Source organism: Poecilia formosa, unplaced genomic scaffold, assembly GCF_000485575.1.
Source record: "Poecilia formosa unplaced genomic scaffold, Poecilia_formosa-5.1.2 Scaffold39, whole genome shotgun sequence".
In the NCBI taxonomy this organism is placed as follows: domain Eukaryota; kingdom Metazoa; phylum Chordata; class Actinopteri; order Cyprinodontiformes; family Poeciliidae; genus Poecilia; species Poecilia formosa.
This window is the reverse complement of record NW_006799978.1, coordinates 251,885-271,905: the sequence shown is the minus strand read 5'-3', so window position 1 is coordinate 271,905 and position 20,021 is coordinate 251,885. Positions and strand designations below refer to the sequence as shown.

Below are 20,021 nucleotides of genomic sequence, written 5' to 3'. Positions count from 1 at the left end.
AAGAGTATTAATAAAAGGCTTAAATGGTTAAATATATATTTTTTTATTAATTAGTTGATTAATTACTAATCGTTAGCTGCAGCCCTAATCCTGAGTAAGTGAAAACTACAGAATCTGCAGTACCTAAAGAGTCCCGGTTCATACTGGGCATTAAAGCACCAGCTGAGCTCTAGGATTTAGCAGGAAGTTGTCTGTGGTACAGCTGGTATAACATCCCAGAGTAGACGGCCGGCAGCTCTTCCATGGTGAGGTCGATCTTGTCGAAGCCGTGCTCCAGACCGTGCAGCAGCAGCCGGGCGACGCGGGCCGTGATGGGCGTGGTGCTGCTGGTCTCGGCCAGCTCGCTCACACTCAGCCACTCGCAGCGCAGACACTCGTGCGGGCAGAAGTTGATGTCGTAGGTGAGCGGGCTCAGCCGGCAGATGAGGTACATGTCCGACATGTCGAAGGCGCCCGGGTGCCGGTGCTGCTGCCGGATGCTGAGCAGGGACCTGAACTTGGAGCGCACCCCCGTCTCTTCAAACACTTCACGAACAGCAGTGGAACCTGAGCGAGATTTGCCACACGTTTATATCACTGTGCAAAAGTTTTAAACCACCCCATTTCTTTACGCTTTGCTTTCTGCCAGTCAGACATTACTGTTATCTTTAAAAGTGGTCTTGATCACTTTTTCTCCAGGGATTTCAGATCTCTTTATTTTGGAGTTTGGTTGCTTTCTCACTCGTTTTTCAGTCCAATCTTCCTACCTCACCATCATGGTGTGACGGAATAATCCTCCCAACTGAGGCTTTTACCCCTTAAAAAAGGTTAAAAAATAACATTTGGATATTTCATGCTGCATGTATTCAAACTGGGCGGTACAGTTTAATAATAAAATCTCTGAAATCGAATTCCAATTTTAAGTGATTTTTCTCCCTTAATTTTCCTTAAAAAAAAGATAAAATACAGAAAATGTTATAAAAATGGCTTTTATTTAAATAATTTCAATAATTTTATCTAAAGCAATGTTATTTTGTGGCTGAATCTTTGAACTCAAAGTTGAAATAAAGCTGTTTTTTTCCAAATAACTATTATTCACTTTTCTCCACTTACAGTTTCACTAAATTAAGTGGAAAAAGTAGGATAAGTGACCCTTAGCTGAAGTTGACATATGACTTGTAGCTCAGAACCTGCAGCTGAAACTAAGTGAACTGTCAGAGATCAAGTTTTGAATCATGTTTTTCAGACTGAATTGGCCAGGAACTAAAGTCAGGACGGCCTGTTAGGAGCTTTCTGGGTTAATGGTTGGTGAACTGCATTTCCTGTGTCACAAAGCCAAGGATCGCCACTGAGGCAAATGTAAATTAATAACTATTCCTAAAAATCTCCAAAATATCAATTTACTCTAATTCAGACCTGGTATTTATGATTGAGGACTCCAAGTGCCATAAACTTCAATAGGTTCAATGGTAACGAACAACTAACAGAAAAGGCTGTTCTTCATTTTGGTCTCCGTTAGAGTTGATTTAAAATAAATGTTTCTTTGAGACCCTCGCTACCAATGAAGGAGATTCACTGTTTTGGATTATTTTTGAAAAGAGCATCACCTTTGAATTTTCCACCATTTAGAGCTCAATCATATATTTCTTTTCTTCTGTTTATCTATTTATTGGGATCTTTCTATTATTACTTTTATAAAAAAAAAAAAAAAAACTGATCAAATTGGTTAAACATTCTGTCTCCTGACAATAAATGATTGGGCCCTGTCATCGATGGCTGTTGAGGAACAAATATTCAGCGGTCGCCTCTCTCTTCTTCAGCTGATGTTTCAGGAGTAGTGCGTTGTGTCGGTCTGCTATTTAAGGCGGTTCAAGTCCACTGAACATGTTTATTGACTTCTGCTTACTCCTGAGTGAAAAAGCAACCAGGGTCCAAAGAAACAAGTATAAATTATTAACCTGGATCTCTTTCAGTGATTCCAGGTAACTTGATCTGCTTGGAAACAACATATATAGAAATGAGGGTTGAGTTAAGAACTGTAATGGGGACATTTAAAGAATCCTGACATTTATAAATATGTTTATACTGCTAGGAAGAAAAATAAAAGAGACATATATTTAGATTTTATTATTTTTTTGGTTGACGCTGCTTTACGTGTGGAATCATGTAAATACTTTTAACGCTGCTTTTAAAATGTTCCAGTGGGAGAAACAAGATATATCATGTGTCTTATTTTGTACAGATAAATGAATGTATATGTTATACTTTAATGGTTTTAGTTAGATGTACTGTAGTAGTTTTTTTTGTTTTGTTTTTTTTTCTGCTGAGTGAGACGCTCACCGATATTCTCTCCTGGATCGGATAAGCCGCCAGGAAACTTCCAGGCGTTCTTGGTCTGGAATCAAAGAAGAAATCTGACATTTTACAGGAGTCGTGACAAAACGCCGCTGCTGGAAATGAATCACAGACAGAAACCATCATAAACATAGAATCACCTGCTTCTCTCCATAAATACTCCTCATGTATTTTGCAGTTCACATCAGCGCAGATAAACACACCGGAAGGGGAAAGGTTCTTTAACTGCGCTCTGATGAAGCGCAGTTAAAGCGACTCTGATGAAGCTGCTTCACCACACTCTGATATTTAATAACAGTATGCTGCTGGTTAAATTATGACGTCTAAGTGTATTTTTGTAGTTACATCTTTGTTTTTTGTGAGGAGCACTAAAGCACCGCAGCTTTTGTTTTCATGTAAAGCTGGTAACAGGCATTGTGTTATCAGAAATAAAGAGATTCTGTACTGCTTGACTGAATGTTTGTGTCCGAGCTTGATTGCTGTCACGCATCCAACACCAAATCCACCAGGAAATCATTGGTAAATTACACAACAGTAACCTTTACATAATTCAGGAATTGATCGGTCATTGTTTGCGCCGATGGAACAGCTATGACGTCTCAGTTTCTTTCCAGTAAGTCCACAACTCTTGATGAACTCATTCAGCCTCCTGGGAGCTTTCTACTGCCAAAGGACCTGGATTAAATATCTCATTTCCAGGAATCGCGGCTCAGTGAGGAGCAGAAGAGATAAAAGAGTTGAGTCACTTTTCCACCTCTAGGTTCATCCTTAAACTGTAGTTAAATACGTCTGCAGTCAGACATCATCAACATTAATGTTCTGTTTTTAGAAGCAGTAGAAACCCAAATGGAAGTATGAAAATGTACAAAAAGTGAATTTTGCACAATAGCTCCCCTTTAAAGGGACAGGTACAAAAACTCAAAGTTCAGTTCAGACAGAAGGTAACAAGCAGAGATCCATAAATGCACAAAGAGAGGCAAATGATGATTATGGTTTTCACAATAAAGCTCTCTGCTTCTAGTGGATCCCATGGATTAAAATCTGATCAATGTTATGGGCTCTACTAAATCTAACTGCTTCGGTTCTATGTCTCATAAACTTTATAGACTAATTTCTCTGAAATTACACAACTTAAGAACTGCATTTTGCAATAATTTCTCCATGTTGGAGGGTACCTTATCTATAAGACAGGAAATGCACTCATAGCTTTGCAGGAATAATTTTGAAAGAGTTCCACTGAAACTGAAGGTGAGAAGCAGTGGGAGCTGTGGACTGAGGACCTAAGAGAGAGCTCAATGTGCAGCACACATTCAGCTCATGTAAACAGGCTGTTTGCTTCTTGGAGCAAAGTGAGATTTTGAAGGAGCCTAATGTCTGGGAGGACATCCAACCCCAGCCTGGATAAACACAACCAACACAGGTCAATAAATAAACAGGGCTAATCATCTGCATTTTTAGCAACGACAGGATATCTGTGATTTTCTGGCTCATTTTTCTTACTAATTACCTCAAGGCCTGAATCGTTGTCCTGGTGAAACTTGCAAAGACATTAATGCTAGTCTGTGCTGCTGGACTTCTAGTTTCATATTAGAAACATATTATTTAGTTAGAATCCATGTAGTTGTGTTCTAGTGATTTTTAATAGTTGCAGATGATATTTCGATCAATATTTCAGAGGTTGGAATCGGCAGATCAGATACTGAAAAATATGACTTTTTTTCTTCTTTTATGAATTGCATCAAACTCAAAACTCAGACCATTTTCAGTCTATTTTCAGTTGGATTCAAGACTCTTGTCTCTTTCAAATAAACTGAAGCATGTTTTTCTCTTTCTATGTTCAAGTCCTGTCAAAAAGTCAGCCAGAAAAAACAGGTTGGTGCATCTCAACATAACTTTAAAAGCCTGAACTGCATTTTTAGAGCATTTTAAAAAGATAAAAGCTTGACTGACTGCTTTTAGACACTCCTGTAAAAAGGTTTAATCTATCAGGGGATTTACCTTATTTTTGTCCTGGACAACCAGAACTTTCCCAGTGGACTCATCAAGAACCGCACCTATGAGACAGAAATGAGTATAATCACTTGTTAATTTTAAACATGGGAAGAACACTTGGCTCTGCTGCTAAGTAAGAAAGTAGCTTCTGTGAGAAAATATTTACTGGAAGGTTTTTGGGAGATCTTATCAAAGAGAGTTGAGTTCCTGCAAAGTCAACAACCTTCCAGCAGTTTGAGTTTCAGTCACACCAGACCAGATCATTTCAGTTCAGTTCAGGAATCCCTCCAACTCCACCATCAAGTGATGATTAGTATTTCTAATATTGTTTAAAAAATCCTTAAGTGATTAAATATCAATAGAAAATTTATTACTAAAATAATCATTAGCTGCAGCCCAGGTGAAGATACATGTTCATCACCACCAAAGGATGAAAAAATAAACCGAATGCCTAAAGGATGCATTTCTATGCTCTGTTTTACATCGGTTTCTGCAAAGCTGCATCCGTTCACAACCACCAGCTTTGATTCTGTTTCACTCTAGTTTCACTCTAGTTTCATTAAATCCATCCATCAATCCGTCAAACAATCAGTCAAACACTAACTGGGAAGCAAATTATTATTTTAATAAGATAATTTTTGTTTTCTGGTCCTGAAGCTGAAGGAAAGACAGTAAGGGAGGAAACCTCATCTCTTTTCTTCAACAGTCACCTATTCTATTAATCAACTAAGAAACCCAGCTAGCTTCAAACCTACAAAACACCGAAGCAACTCCAGAGACAGAAGTTGCAATACTAATACACACAGACATGTAATTTGTGAAAAATACTGGAAAAACATCTTAATATTTTCGGAGCCAAAAAGACTGAGTGACTCAACTACTGAGACTGATGTCAATGTCTAAAATTTAATGTTTAACATTTTTTGTCCTCCCTGAGAAGGTTTTTGTTTTCCTTGCAGGTTATGACTAAGAGAAGCAGCAATGTGCTGCTGATGACAGAATAAAGGAGGCAGAGGAGGAGGAAGGAAAACTGTGTTTTCCGGTGACTCCGTCTGACTGCGTAGGACGGGCTGCGCTGAATGAATGTCACACATGTGTAAAGATGGATGGGCTGTCCTAAAAGCTCGACTTGGACTTGGACGTGGAAATTGATGTCATCCTCGGTTCTTGTGCCATATGATGCAGGAGGAGGCCTGTTCAGGGAGGCTATCATTAGTAGACCTCAAGCCCTGAGGCAGGAATGAAAACAAGAATCACAACATGCAAATCTTTGTATTTTGGGTTCTTTAGTGTTTCATATTTAAATGGCACTTTTGTTTTGTTGGAAACAATTTTTTCCAACAGAATTTTGTTCCAGTTTTTGGCAACAAAATGGGGATTTTTGTTCCAAGAGGATGCTCTGGACATGTTCTGACATGCTACCGTTTAGTAAAGACAATAAAGTCACTCTGCCCTCTGCTGGACGATCATAAAACTGCCAACCATAAATTACATGAATTATTTCATAAAGCTGAAATTACATAATAAAAACACAATGGATTAAAAAATAAAAACAAATCCAAATATTTGTTTTTGCTTTGCCGTGGGACTTCCTAACCCACATTATTTTAGAAAGGAAGGAGTATTGGTTAATTTTCTCACTATAAAAAAAGAGTTCTGGGGTCTAAATCCCTACCTGCCACTCCAACCTGATGAGTAGCAAACCCCGGCAGCCTGCTTTCTCCTTCTCCCAGCCACAGAGCCAGCATGCTGTGGTCGCTTTTGGCGTGATGGAAAGTGAAGCCGTGAGTCGCCGCTGCAGCGGCGCATCGACTCAGTGAGATGGGAACTTGTAGCCACACCGCCATCTTCCCGTCAGCTTTCCACTGGACCAGAGAGTCTGGAGAGTTCAGATATCAGGGATTACCAAGAATCCACATCTCAAACTGAGCTTTTACTACCAGCAATGCCTTGTCAAACATTCACAGCCTTCTTTATTGTAAACTTTTGTTTAGTTATTTTAACACCAGTGATAAGGGGGTAGGAAATCATGATAACAATTTATCTGAATATTTTGAGGAACTAATGTGATGAGGTAAAATTATGATGAAAAACTATTGTATCTAACGGCATGGCTCTAAAAGCATGGCACTGCAAGCAAATCAGGTGGATTAGCAGTACTTGAGAAGAAGTGGTGTGATGTGTTACTGTGGAATATTGTCTCTGCTGTCCAGATCTTGAGCTGTTAGCATGACAGAGCAGCCATTACAAAATCATATAGCAGCTGTCTTCAAGCAGAGGCTTCTTCAGATTTGTTGCGAGACTGATTGCTACCGGTGATCCATCCTGTTCACAGCATAACCATCCACAATGACTCTTTGAAGGTACTTGGATGACATTGGTTATAAAATTTAATTTCCCTTTTGGATAAATAAAGTCTTTTTGAATTTAACTTCTTTTTTTTTACACTTTGTAACCTGCTGTGGTTTTAGTGATGTTTTATGTTCATTAATGTTCTCTGACAGAAATCTGAGGAAAAACATTCACAGAAACGTTGCAGTAGTGAGATTAGATTTCACATAGTTGGACTTTATTTACTACTTATTGACTATTAAAAGTGAGCAACTGTTTTCCCAGTTGGTATTTTTCAGAGGAGCTGAATCAGATGTGAAGCTGGTTCTTTGATTAGATTTTGCTGAAATAAACTGAACTGACTTTAGTTAAGGTTAGAAGTAAACTGGAAATAGATTTTTTTTGCTGTAGAGTTGATGCTATGTTTCAAGAATTTAATTAAAGTGACTGTTTTTAAGAACCGATTTTTAGGACACCGTGTTCCCAGTGTCACTCATACCTTTGCGTGCAAACATTTGCAGTGATAAACATCTATTAACATTATGATTAAAACATGGAACCTGTCTTTTGCGTGTCTTATATGGGTCTCAGCTCATTCATGGATGTGCCATTTCAATTATATTTGAGTTAATTTTGTCGTTGAAGATGACTCCAGGAAAACAAACCTTTCAGCAATCTGCTGAATGCATCTTCGCTTATGTCCACCGGCAGTCCGACCTCAGCTAGGTTCACTGTCACACCACCGAACCGGTCCACTTTGCCTGTCAAACCAACAAATCCCTCCACTTTGTGGAGCTGAGAGCAGGTGACAGCGCATGAAATCGCCCGAACTTTGCAGCCGAACCGGCCTCTGAGTAGAGGGGACAGTCTGGATAGGATGGCATAGGTGGTCATGCTGCAGAAAATCTAAAAGAAGGAGTGTTTAGAAACTAAATGTCTTCACTTCAACACCGGCATGTTAGCATCATATTCAGTACAGTTGCATAAAGTCCAAACTAGATATTGCATAAAAACCATAATGATCAGTTTAAATGTGCATGGGGAAGCTAGGTAAACTTCACATCCTTGTAGCACAACTCTTATCATAATGTCAGTTATCGTTATTTTGCCTATAAAATTGGCTGTTAAATATTCTTGACGTAATATTTTACAATTCGGCTTTTAAATATACGAACTATCCTAAAGCAATGTTATAAATGTCTACAGATAGCGCTTCGGACTAAGTACTGTAGCAAAACAGGCTAACCAAAAATTCTAAATAACTGTTTTGAAGTACAGGAAATAAAGATTTATGTGATCTGAGGGTCATCCCGAATATAAGGCTGTAGATTAAAGGTGCTTTAAATACCATTAGCATATCTTATTTTAGTTTCTAAAAAGTCGATTTCGAAGACTATCTAAAATAATAATGCTAATTCAATGGAGTTTTGCACATTTCTTTTTTGAGTTGGAGCCACTCCACTTGCTAATATTTGTATGAAGTTGTTATTTAAAAAAAAAACAAAATACATGAATAAGAAATTACTCTTAGTTATCTATTTTTGTTTAACTGGATTGGATTTGTACACACAGAAATAACCACACAGCTACAGCAAAAAGTTAGCCCATTACTTCAGTGTTCTTACGGTAAAAAGAGGCGGGACTAACCTTTAACCAGGAAGTTGATGTCTCCGCTCCATGTTTACACATGTCGCCAGATTCACGTGGAGCATATTTCTACTGTAATTATGTCTTCCAAGAAGAATAAGAGCAAATCAAAAAGAACGAGTGAGGGAGATAATTCACTGCTTCAGAAGGATGAGTCCTGCAGCCTGCAAATATCTGGACTTGATGGAGGAAGCTGCAGAAGTCCCGACTGCAACTCTTTCTCTGTTATGGATTTCATTGAAAAAGGTGGGAATTTGGACCAGGCGTCTGACCTGTAACAGCTAAAGCAAACTGTTGAGAAAATGGAGGTATTTGTAGAGTGAGGATGCAGTTGATCTGATGCTGAAAGACGCTCCTCCTGCTGGACCCGTGGAAGAATATATTTTATTTCACGAAAAATAGCATAGATAACACACTACTAACATAACATAACAAGCTTTGACAGGATTTTTTAGCATACAGTTGTAATCGCGTTTACAGCCATTGTGAAGACTGCAGAGCAAAGTGTTGTCTTGTGTTTGATAAACCATAAAGTCATTGATAAAGAAGTTGGCTATTCAGAGTGTGTTCAAGTATATTTAGGGAAAGTTAAGTGGGAGGGAAAATGTGGTGTAAAAAGTGTTCAAGTATCAGAGATGTCTGCTGCAGTAAGAGAATTGTAAAGGAAAGTATTTTTTTCTGACAATCTTGACTTTTACTTTTATTTATATTAAATTATTTTAATATATTAGATTCAGCTCTAAAATTTGATCTGTATTAGTCTCTACAGGCTCCTAGTAAAAAACTGATTGTATACGTATTTAGTAGTTTCCTCTTTAATGCAAACACTCAACTTTTTCCTCTTTTTCCCCTTTTAGCTGATGATAAAACCCCTAAAAGCTGCAGACAGACTTTAGCCCAGCTGAGCCTCAGTTCTATGAAGTCGGCCGGCGTTTGTATCGGGAGACCGGTCCTGTTGACGAGTCCATCGGGACAACAAGAAGTAACCTCTGTATTTTTAAATGAGTCATAAATAGTTTAGGAAAACTTCTGAGAAAAACTGTACTTTACTTTATGTTAATGTCCTCTAGCTCAAAGTGTTAAAATTGCAGGTAAAATATTGAAAACCCTCCAGTTTTGTTTCTGTATTTCTTTTTCTTTAAGCTGGTTTCTGTTTAAATGAAGGAAAGGCATTCTGTTACTTTTGACTTAATTTAAGAACTGATTATTTTGGTTTTGTAACTAGAAGATAACATGCTGCATCGTATTTGCTACTATGCTGTAGAAACTTGAATATTCACTTGAATAAATGATGTAATTTGACTCTCTGGACATTCTGTTCAGCTTTGAAACCTTCTAAGCATCATTGATCCTGTTTTCTGCTGTTCAGGTGTGTTTGGGTTGGCCTGTTGCATCGTTTCCAGGTGGAAAAGTTGGCCTTCAGAAATGCACTCTGACCAATCTGAGGGTTAAGCCAGGGGAGGCGGTGATGCTGCATCCGGTAACGGGTCCTGTGGTCCAGATTGAGGAGTTGGTTCTCTCTAATTGGTAATTTTTCACAACACAGTCACAGAAAGCAGAAGGTCTACTTGTTTTTTTTTTTTGTCGGGATCTTTAACTGAGGCCTTTAGTGTGTGAGGTTTCCTTTTTTTTTTTCGTTTTTTTTTAGGATTGGGGATGTCAGCTGTGCTGATGTTAGGTTAGGGTTAGGGTATTTATAAATTGTTACGTGACTGATTTAAGATTTTATTGTGAATAATCATCATATTTGTAAACTAGGCTTTATTTGGCCACATTTGTGAAATGGAGCTTTAAGTCTTCCAAAATAAATGAATAAAGTAGTTAAAATATTTAGGATAATATTTTCCTGAAAACTGAATGTTAGACACAAAGGCAAAAAAACAGTTTTTTGTTGAGTAAATGCTGCCATCTGCTGGTAAGAACATATAACTGCACTTTTAATTTAAATTGGTACTTTTAAATATTTCTTTCAGTCCATTTAACATTATGCCAGTCATATTATTTTTATAGAATCTACTGACCTGAATGACAAAGTGAAATAATGATTTCTAAAATAAAGCTCCTCCCTGAGGTGAGGGACTCCATGTTTCATTGAAAATACTGTGCACAAATAATGACACAAAGAAGGAAGTAAGTCTAAACTTGGAATGTGCCATTTTTATAAAAAGTCAGTTTTACTCTCAAGCAAGAAAAGTAAAAGTTGTTTAGATCTGCAAATGTTACACAATTCTTAATCTTTTAGATTAACATCTGCTATAAATAATTTGTTTTCATTTTTAAAGAACTACAGTTTTATTTGTATTTCTAAATAATGATAAACCTGACATTTAGCAACACGAGGATGGATTTTTTTTTCTGTTGAATGGAAATGGTGTAAAAAAAATGATTCCAAATGAAAACCAGATCTAAAAACATATCTTTTAATCTAAGTCATTAAGCGTCATTGTGGAAGGTCCAATACTTGGATCCTGGTCTAAACTATGACTGATTTCCTTCTAATTAATAGTGATATATTAACTTTTAATGTATAACTAATGTGGTTTATTGTGATTTAAATATTTTATTTAGGTCAAAAGATGACAAACTTGATGCAGATGAATTCAAGAACTTCTTAGTGAGGACTTTAGGTGAGTTCCTGTCAACAGTATGACATGATTTGGTCTCAATGTGTTGCCTTGTGTAGATTTTTTTTCTCTGTTGGAATAACTTTATTTGTCCTCCACCAGCTGGGAGCATCATCTTGCCGGGGAGCGTTGTCTCTTTGAGTTATTTTGGCCGCGCCTGCAGCCTTCGGGTTGAGACCATAAGAGGAGAAGATGGCGTCACCGTGCAGAGAGCCCGTCCTCCTCTGGGAGCGACTCCCGAAACAGAAGAGACGTCTGTGATGAACTGTACATCAGCTGACCTCTCCTTGCAGCTCAGCATGCTCACTGTAGATGATGACATGGCACCAGGCACAGCTGGAGAGCCAGGTCCTGCAGCTAGTACCCCGCTCCGCGCCGCTCCTCTGTCCTCACTCTCATCGCCTGCAGCTCCCCTCACTCCTTCCTCCACCTCTGAGCCTGCAGACAACAGCTTCATTAGCTCAGAGCAGCCTGAAAATGCACCAACAGCACCCCCTGGTGGTTTTAGTAGCAGCGACACGTTCTACTCTGTCACGTCTTTCACCAAAGTCCAGTTTAGCAGTAAAAGAGGGCAGAAAGACCTGAATGAAGAAGCCTCCAAGTCAAAGGTCACGTACAGCATGATCGGTGGTCTGAGCAGCCAGCTGGATGCCATCAGAGAAACCATCGAGCTTCCTCTGAAGCGACCCGAACTGTTTTCCAGCTACGGCATCCCTCCTCCCCGAGGCGTTCTCCTGTATGGACCACCAGGCACGGGGAAAACTATGATTGCCCGAGCCATAGCTAATGAGTTAGGTGCGCACATGGTGGTGATCAACGGCCCAGAGGTCATCAGCAAGTATGGATTCTTCTCTGCATCGACCGTTTGGGATTTATTCAGAAAAGATGAATTCACCTGAACAGTTCTTTTCTCAGTTTAGAAAGTAAACCACTGCAACGGTTTTTCAAATTTGGATACTTGAATTTACATACAGCCCCACTGGCAGCAGTTCAAATGTCTCCTAGCAATTTGCAGAGGAAACAGTTTTAATAGTCATCAACAAGCTATATACATTTTTCTAGTGAAATTTTGTATATGTATTTTAAATTGCTTCTTCAGTCCTCCAGGATTTCACAATTATTTTTATGATTTTTTTTCCCATCAAATTCAATGATTTTTGTGGTGCTACTTTAGAAATACTTGGAAGAAATTTTGTTATATTTACCTATTTAAACCTCTTCCAAAACCTGCGTATAGAAGTAAGCAGATGAGAAAAACAGATTCGACACAAACACTTTTATTCTTTAAGGTATTTAAACAGCTTGGTTTTGATTACAGACTATAACTTGACATAAAGTAAGGCTGAATGCAGTAAAAGTAAGAAATTCTGCCACCAGTTAACTCTCTGCAGGAGAGAGTTAACAGTCGATTAAAATCAATTGTTTTGATAATTTCCATGGGAAATCTGCAATAAACTCATAATTATGCATTACCATGAAAAAATGCGGGAATCTCTTCACTTTGCATGAATTTCTATGCTTGCAGAATCGCAAGCAACTGGAGGCACTGCCTCTTTTACTGCCATGGAGGTGGCAGGCTTTGGCACACATTTATTGTTTTTAAAATAATGAATGTCTAAAACTGACTCCAAACTGTGAAAAGAACTGTTCAATTAATGATTCAAATTAATATGAATTTATTGGGAATAGTGAGTAGATGTAAATGTTTTATTTGAATCTTTTCAGATTCTATGGTGAAACAGAAGCGAGGTTAAGACAAATATTCACGGAAGCGTCTCAGAGGTAAATCCAACCAGTTCACTGTGAAATCTGTAAAACATTAAATGGCTCCAAGCAAAAAGAATCATCATCCCTACTGTTCAGACTGTATTCTTGGTAAATACCCATCCTTCCTCTGACAGGCAGCCTGCGATCATTTTCATAGACGAGCTGGATGCTTTGTGCCCGAAGCGAGAAGGAGCTCAGAACGAGGTGGAGAAGCGAGTCGTCGCTTCTCTCCTGACTCTGATGGACGGCATCGGATCGGTAGGTCATCTCAAATCAGGTGACTCTCAACAGAACTCCAGCTCTCAGGACTTACAGGTGTAAAAAGTGAGAGTTCGGTTAAATACAACCTGCTATAAACCTCGTGCAGCTGGGGTCCTGAAAGCTGATTATGAAGGATTTCATCAGAAGGTTTGGTTCCAAGTTGCACAGCATTCTTGGCACTAATAAGTAGGAGTGGAAGGGGGCATTTTTCAATGAGAAGCTTTTAGAGATATGAACACATTAAAGAAAAACTGTGTTTATTGAGAAATAAAAAAAGTATATGTATTTATATCTGAGCTGGTTGCCTTGGAAAAAATGAAGGTTTTGTTGTCTGGTGAACCTTTTCTTGATACTTGTTGCCACTTGTGAAATATCCTGAAAGACTCAATAATGACCAATTCTCAGCTTTCTTGTAGAGACCACCTGATTTTTATTTAAAATATTTCAGTATTTAAAAAAATCTGTTTCCACAGAGCTTTGGGAGGGAAATTACTCACAGTGACAGAAGATTCAGAAAGTTTCCTCAAAGTAGAGTAGTTTTTCTTCATAATAAAATTACTCAACTAACAGTAAAAAAAACAGCACAGTAAAAAAAAATACTTCTGAAAGTACATTTTTTTAACAAAATTACTCGAGTAAATGTAACTAGTTACCTCCCAACTCTAGTTGCTTCTCAACAATTATTGATAAAATACTAAATTAAGGTAGAATTTGTCTAAGTTTTTCAGTCTGAGGTTGTTCTCTTCCCATGGACCAGGAGGTGCTGGTTCAGTAGACACAGACTTCCTGCTGCTGTCAGGATTCCTCATCAGGAATGTAGATTGTCATGCAGAAACCATCTCTGCAGGCTGGATGCACTTCAGACGCTGTGGGTTGGATCTCTGGGGCGTTGTTTGTGCTCTAATGAAAGCAAAGATCCTCCCTGTAAAAATACACACACACATATCCCAGAAATTTTATGAAAGAAATTACAGATGGTCGCCTTGAGCTGGTCCAACATAACTGGATTTAAGTAGAACTGCATGTCCTCGGGAAGAGAACGCCTTCATGAGGATTAATAGTGTCATGCAAGAGGAGCAGCTTGCTCTTTGTATCCGCCCGTTACAGGACCGGGGGATCCAGGGTCACCAGGACCGAATGCCTTCTGGAATGCAGAGAAGCACTTCCTGCTCCTCAGTGTTCTTGTGTGCACTGCAATTTATCTGTTTGACTTCTCCCTTCAGCATAAAAACGTTGGAGAGGACAAACACACAACTCATCTTGCAGGCAGACCACCCCAGAAAATGCAGGATGGAGCCAAGTTTGAATCTCAAGATGGTTAAATGTGTTAATAACATGAAACTCTGAAAATCAGTGAGGGAAGTTGGTCAACTATATTCAGGTGGTTGGGTTATTTAAATACTTTTTGTTTCAATATGCTGTTGAGAATCAGAGAAGTTGTCTCATAGCAAATTGGACCCCAAATTCTCCGACTTAAGTGGACTCATTTATTAAACTTGGGTAATTTAATTGGAACATAATTTAATTTCTCTAGTCTGCTGACTCAATGGGGCTACAGTCAAAAACTTTAAATTTGTGCATAAAAGAATACATAAGAGGATGAATCTTTTTCTGACTTTTTTGATAAGTAAAACCCTAAAAGTGTTTTGTCCATTTGTATTTAACCTCTCTGAGTCGACACTTACTAGTTGGGTTTGCTGCACCTTCGTTGTCAACCTCAGTGAGGCTGAACGGATTTGAACAGAAATACAACAGATTCTTGATTTCGGGGGCTGGGGGGTTTAGGTCTGGACTTTGACTAGGCCATTCTGATAGATGGATCTGATCTGATCTAAACCATCCCAGCAGGTCATAGTACTGCTCTAACAGGTTTTCTTTCAGCATTTTCCTCCATAATTTCCTGATTTTATTTTATATATATATATATATATATACACAAAATCTCATTAAAGTCTTTAAACTGATTTTTTTTTTTTTTAAATAACCATAGTTATAAACACTTTTGAAGAAACTGTTTAAGATGTGTTTATGTTATACTGAAACACTTTTATGTGTCCAGGAGGGTCACTCAGGCCAGCTGCTGGTCCTGGGAGCCACAAACCGGCCCCAGGCCCTCGACCCTGCCCTGCGCAGGCCGGGACGCTTTGACAAGGAGTTAGAGGTCCGTACAAGCTTTTAACTCGTGACTAAAGTCATGGCTGCTGTTACTGAAATTCAGCAGTTCAGTTTTTCCAAAATGTCTCTCCCTGGAAGTCTCCAGCTCCTCGTTCTTACCTGTGATCCCGGCCGTGTTCTGATCAGGTGGGAGTTCCTGGCAGTGCAGAGCGGGCTGACATTCTGCAGAAGCAGCTGAGTCCGGTGCCGTGCAGTGCCACCGCAGCGGAGCTGACGCAGCTGGCGGACGCCGCTCACGGATACGTCGGAGCCGATCTCGCCGCTGTTTGCAAAGAAGCAGGCAAGTAAAACTCAGAGTGCTTCTACTTCCTCACTGTTGGACCAGGAATGGATTTCAAACCGGTTTTCTTGGTGAGAGTGGGTGTCCCCTGTTTGTGGAGTCACAAACAGAAACCTAAGTAAAACGATGGCTGTTAATCTTGATCTTTTTAAAGGAAAGGTGGCATATTGTTAAAAATCCAAGAAAGTAGTTCCCTTTGGATTTTTATTTTTCAGTTCCTGATTCTGGTAAATTTGCAAAACTAAAACAAATTTAAAAGGCCACTCAAATGAATTATATTTATGTTCTTCATTTTACCTTTCATTCCTCCTTTTCATGCTTTATTATCTTGCCTCCTTTCTATTTCTTATTTTGATCCTTATTTTCTTTGTTTCTTCCTTTCTTACTCTCTCTCTACTGAAATTTCTTTCCCCTTTCCTTCCTCCCTCTCTCATTTTATTTCTTTCTTATTTTTTGTAGTGTCTGTATCTTTACAGTAAGCTCAATGTGAACTTTTGTGTTTATGCAATAAAAAATTATCTCTGCTCATTTAAAAATCTAAAATATTAGTTTCTGATCATCATATCAGGAACTTTGTACAACAGAATAACACAAAAATCTACAAAAAAGAAAAAAAAAGAAAGAAAAGCAGTAAACCCAATTTGAAGCCCTGTGGAACGCCAAAATTGATTGGGGCCACAAAAGGAAAACTACCTTCATGAAAACTTCTGAAATTTGACAAAAAAAGTCTAAAATAATAAAAGAAATAATAATTTTGATCTCTGTCTGTAGTTTAACTGAGCAGGGCCAAAATTATATATTTTTTTAAACTGGAACAAAGTCAGATAACAGACGCTTTCTATTAGACGTGTCTTTGTTTACGCTCCTCATCTAACTCCCAGATTTGCTGCCCTGTTGTTTAGAACTGGTTTTCCTCGATGGTTCAGGCGACTAGCCAGCAAATTAGTACGAAAAAAACTGTCAGTTTATGAGTTTTCACTTCATCTTTTCTTATTGCCCTGATCTCACTCCTTCTTGAAGAAATTTGCCCAAACCTCAATTAGTTTTGAATTATATATTTCCTATTTGGTTTTTAATGGTTTGATGACATGTTTTCTTGGCGTTCGTTTTCCGCCTGAAGCCTTTTTGAGCACCAGGCTTAGCCAACATTTGATTGTTTCTTATTTCATATAGAGGAAGTTGGGACTTTGTGTGGTATTGTGCTCCCAGTTAGAGAAACCACTGAAACCACTAGTTATTGTGAAATTCCTGTGCCCCCTCAGTCCTACTGCCACAGAGTACCCCGCCTCACATCCCCAGGATGAGTGTAGTGGCCTGGGCTCGGTTGTGCGACTGCATGCTTATTTGTTTTTCTGTGGATGTGTCTGTGTGTGACCCCATATTGGCTCTTGGGTGGTCCCGCCGCCTTCGGTCGTGGCGTATTGCCTTTCCAGCCGGGGAGGGAGCTGGGACTGCTGCTCGGAAGCACTCCGGCTGAGAGCGTGATTTACTATCCGCAGAGGGCCAGACGTGACTGGCAGTGTTTTCTGCAGAAACCTTTTCATCTCCCAGGGGAAACAACAAACTCCCCAACCCAATCCGCTCGCTTCCTCCCAACGCATCCAAACCAAAATCACTTAGAGAAACACAGAGCCCTTCAGGAATCATCTACAAGTCAGAAAGTGCTTTCTGCTTTCTGTCAGCTCGAAGAAATAAAATTCCAGCTGGATAACGTTTGCAACTAATTTATTTTGCAGATGAAACTGAATCAAGATGGTCAGGTGTTTGCAAAGAGGTACAGATGTCGCAACGGCCTGATGCTTAAGGCAGTGGTACTTTAGGGAACCATTCACATTTCTGTCTGTACCATGTTGAAAAGTGCAAATTATGGAAACTTAATGAACTCCATCATGTGCTGATAAGTCTGTGATCCATCTATGAAGACTGGGGCTGAAACAATTAATCGGGTTAATCAAGATTAATTGATGATTTAAATAATTTTCAAGTAACTAAGTAATTGATTAATCATTAACTGAAGTATACAGACTAAAAAAAAAAAGACAATTTACTAAAAGAACGCCGAAGCCAGAGCCAAAGCTGTACAAAAAAGAGATACAAGCTCTGTCACTTAAAACATATGCTTTACTATTTGCAGTTATTATATTTTGTACTAGTTAAGATGCAAACATAGCAAGTCTTGCACAAAAAATGACTGGGATAACCCAGAAAAAAATATTTTGGGGTTTGTAGTCAAATCATATAAATAATGTACTATTTGCTGCTCTGCTTTATGTCACTTAACTCAGTCCTACAGCTGGTTGTGTAATCTGTTTACTCATATCACTAGCCTGCAGTCAGCTGCTCGCAGTCATTTTCTCGTAGTGGTTGTCTTAATAAATGTGTTGGCTGGTTGCTAAGTAACTGAAAATGTTTCAAATCACCCGAGTTTATCTTTTTGTATGGAAGAGGGAAATGTAGTAGCTTTTTTTTCTTCCAATTGACTGACAGTTTAGGGCAACTAGTGTGGGAGGGGCAGCGCTGGACTACTCTATGCGCCATACACACTGAAATCTGTGGTCACATTGTTCTTAGGGGGTTCGTCTTTGTGCATATTTAGGATTGTCCTGTTAAAAACCATTTCATGTGTGAAGATTAAAAGTAAATTTATCAAGTTTCCATCGTAAGCATGGATTCCTTGTCGGTGCATCAGTTTGCACACATGGTGCCAGTTCATGCTTTCCCTGGCAAAAACAAAAGCCAGAGTCTGAAAAACAAGCAGTTGTTTCCTTCTGCTGCTCAGGTAACAATGAGCTGCGGGGGGAAGCATTCGGTGCGACGCAGCGCTTCCTGAAAAATAAGAACGAGGGGACATATCACGGCGACTCCGACATGCTCGGGTCACGCAGAAGATCCTTACATCGCACAGCTGCAGAGGCGCCCTCCCATACACACACCCGCTGCTCTATATTTAATGCATACTAGACACACATTTGAGTTTAGGTTTCACATCCTGCTTTTGAGTCAATGCCAGCCTGCTTTGAGATCAGAGAGTAAGAACCTTCAGTTCAGCTGCTCCAATCTGAGGAAAGTCAAAGGGAAGGATGGCAAGGCCAAGTGATTGTATGTTTTTTCTCTGTGTGTGCGTGTTTTTGTGTGTGTGTGCACAAGAGTGGATGGAAATCTTGATGTCATCAGGGAAGTTTTTGTTTGTCCACTCAGAGCCCCAGGAACAACGTCTTGACGACAGATGTGTTATATAACCAATCCTGAACTGTAGCGGATCTCAGATCGACGAGTCCGGAATGCATCGTCAGACATCAGGCAACTCTGTTCCACCAAAGTCACTTAAAATCCCTTTGAAGCCTCCGCTGGGGGAGCAATTTGTTTGGAAAATCAGTGCTTTTACTTTTCTGCATTAACTGAGGGAATTCAGGTCGGATTCTTTGATCCCTGAATGACAGAAATCATTTTTAAACCAGAAAAAATAAATAAATAAATAAATAAACAAAAATGCAGCAAAAGAGGTAACCACCACTCTTGGATTCAGGATTATGAAGCCAAGTTTAAGAGTGTAGTGGTATGAACTGCAGGTGTAACCAGCGCATAGAGACATAACCAGGACAGAAGTTACAACTGTAAGTTTCCTGCTGTTTAACCTGCTATTTAAATTCTGCACACAGAACTTCAGAAGGTTCATATCTTATGATCAGGAAAATTATCTGCCATTGAGATCCATATTGGAAAGGGTTTATAATTTTTTTCCATGTTCCTGTTAGTAGTGTGTTTGTTTCATACACAAATACATGCAATTTGTGTATTTTCCTAGATTATCCTTCTCAGATGCACACTCCTGATAACCTGAGTATTGAATAACAGTACAGTACTTTTTCTTATTTTGTACATTTGCAATGATTTCTTATTTCTTTTCTTTTATCAGAACTAGGTTGCTTCCCACGTCAGTTCTCCTATTTGCTCTAAATGAGGACCTCCAGTGGCCAGATGCTTTAATACAGCACTCCTTTTTTTTTTTTTTTTTACATAGTTTCATGATTTTGTTTCCAGTCCTAATAGATTTAGGTGAATATGTCTGCATTTAAATGTAAATTTATTAAATCCTATCAACTGGTAGTGTTGAGTGAACAAACACATTCCTTTCATAATGTTCTCTCTGGATCTGTGTCTGAAGGAGGAAGGTGGTTTTCATCATAGTTTCATGCAGGCTGACATATTTATGTACACATTCAGACGTCGTTCTGCACTGTGTTAGTCACAGCACAAAAATCCAACGAGAGCATGGCAGTAACTATTTATAAAAGTATCTCTGGCAGCGTGCATGTGGTATCTGATGTAGCACATTGACATTTCTTGTGGCTGATGTCTGACGTGTGTCATTACGCACACTCTTATGGATCAGGCTGACAGAGATGGAGCTATTTTTGAAATCCTTTATTTTACTTCTTATTGGTTGAAAGTTTTAACTCAATTGCTTCATGTTGGAGTTTGTGATGAGTAATGGATGTATAGAAGACATGCATTTTGGTGTAAATTCCCTGCAGACTAAGAGTCAGTTCTTGAAAATTGAGTTTATAAAAACTTGGAGTTATTATAAAAATGCTATATATATATATATA

General features: G+C 38.9%; 2 protein-coding genes across 3 annotated transcripts in view; one reads left to right on the top strand and one right to left on the bottom strand.

The window, feature by feature from the left end:
• Positions 1–7,650, bottom strand: nudt6 (nudix (nucleoside diphosphate linked moiety X)-type motif 6). The gene is made up of 5 exons (XM_007550966.2): positions 7,323–7,650; positions 6,002–6,205; positions 4,333–4,388; positions 2,320–2,374; positions 1–546 (listed from the first exon to the last, which is right to left on the bottom strand). The coding sequence occupies exons 1-5, from the start codon at positions 7,549–7,551 to the stop codon at positions 170–172; spliced, it is 921 nt and encodes a 306-aa protein (XP_007551028.1). The 5' UTR covers positions 7,552–7,650; the 3' UTR covers positions 1–169.
• Positions 7,651–8,305: 655 nt separating this feature from the next.
• afg2a (AFG2 AAA ATPase homolog A) overlaps positions 8,306–20,021 on the top strand; it is a 109,332-nt gene continuing 97,616 nt past the window's right edge. For both annotated transcript variants that reach the window (XM_007550965.2, XM_016670907.1), the window contains exons 1-9: positions 8,306–8,550; positions 9,162–9,286; positions 9,674–9,831; positions 10,873–10,931; positions 11,031–11,766; positions 12,654–12,710; positions 12,830–12,953; positions 15,016–15,117; positions 15,258–15,411. In XM_007550965.2, the coding sequence (XP_007551027.1) occupies positions 8,322–8,550; positions 9,162–9,286; positions 9,674–9,831; positions 10,873–10,931; positions 11,031–11,766; positions 12,654–12,710; positions 12,830–12,953; positions 15,016–15,117; positions 15,258–15,411 (1,744 nt within the window). In that variant the 5' untranslated portion in view covers positions 8,306–8,321. The remainder of the gene's footprint in view (positions 8,551–9,161; positions 9,287–9,673; positions 9,832–10,872; positions 10,932–11,030; positions 11,767–12,653; positions 12,711–12,829; positions 12,954–15,015; positions 15,118–15,257; positions 15,412–20,021) is intronic.

What these genes read in the sequence shown, in the direction of transcription:
- nudt6 (XM_007550966.2), bottom strand. Translation starts at nt 7,551, where the DNA reads ATGACCACCTATGCCATCCTATCCAGACTGTCCCCTCTACTCAGAGGC. An exon ending in ATTCAGCAGATTGCTGAAAG is followed by an intron (nt 6,206 to 7,322) that starts GTTTGTTTTCCT and finishes TGAACTCTCCAG; the next exon opens with ACTCTCTGGTCCAGTGGAAA. An exon ending in TCATCAGGTTGGAGTGGCAG is followed by an intron (nt 4,389 to 6,001) that starts GTAGGGATTTAG and finishes TCTGTCTCATAG; the next exon opens with GTGCGGTTCTTGATGAGTCC.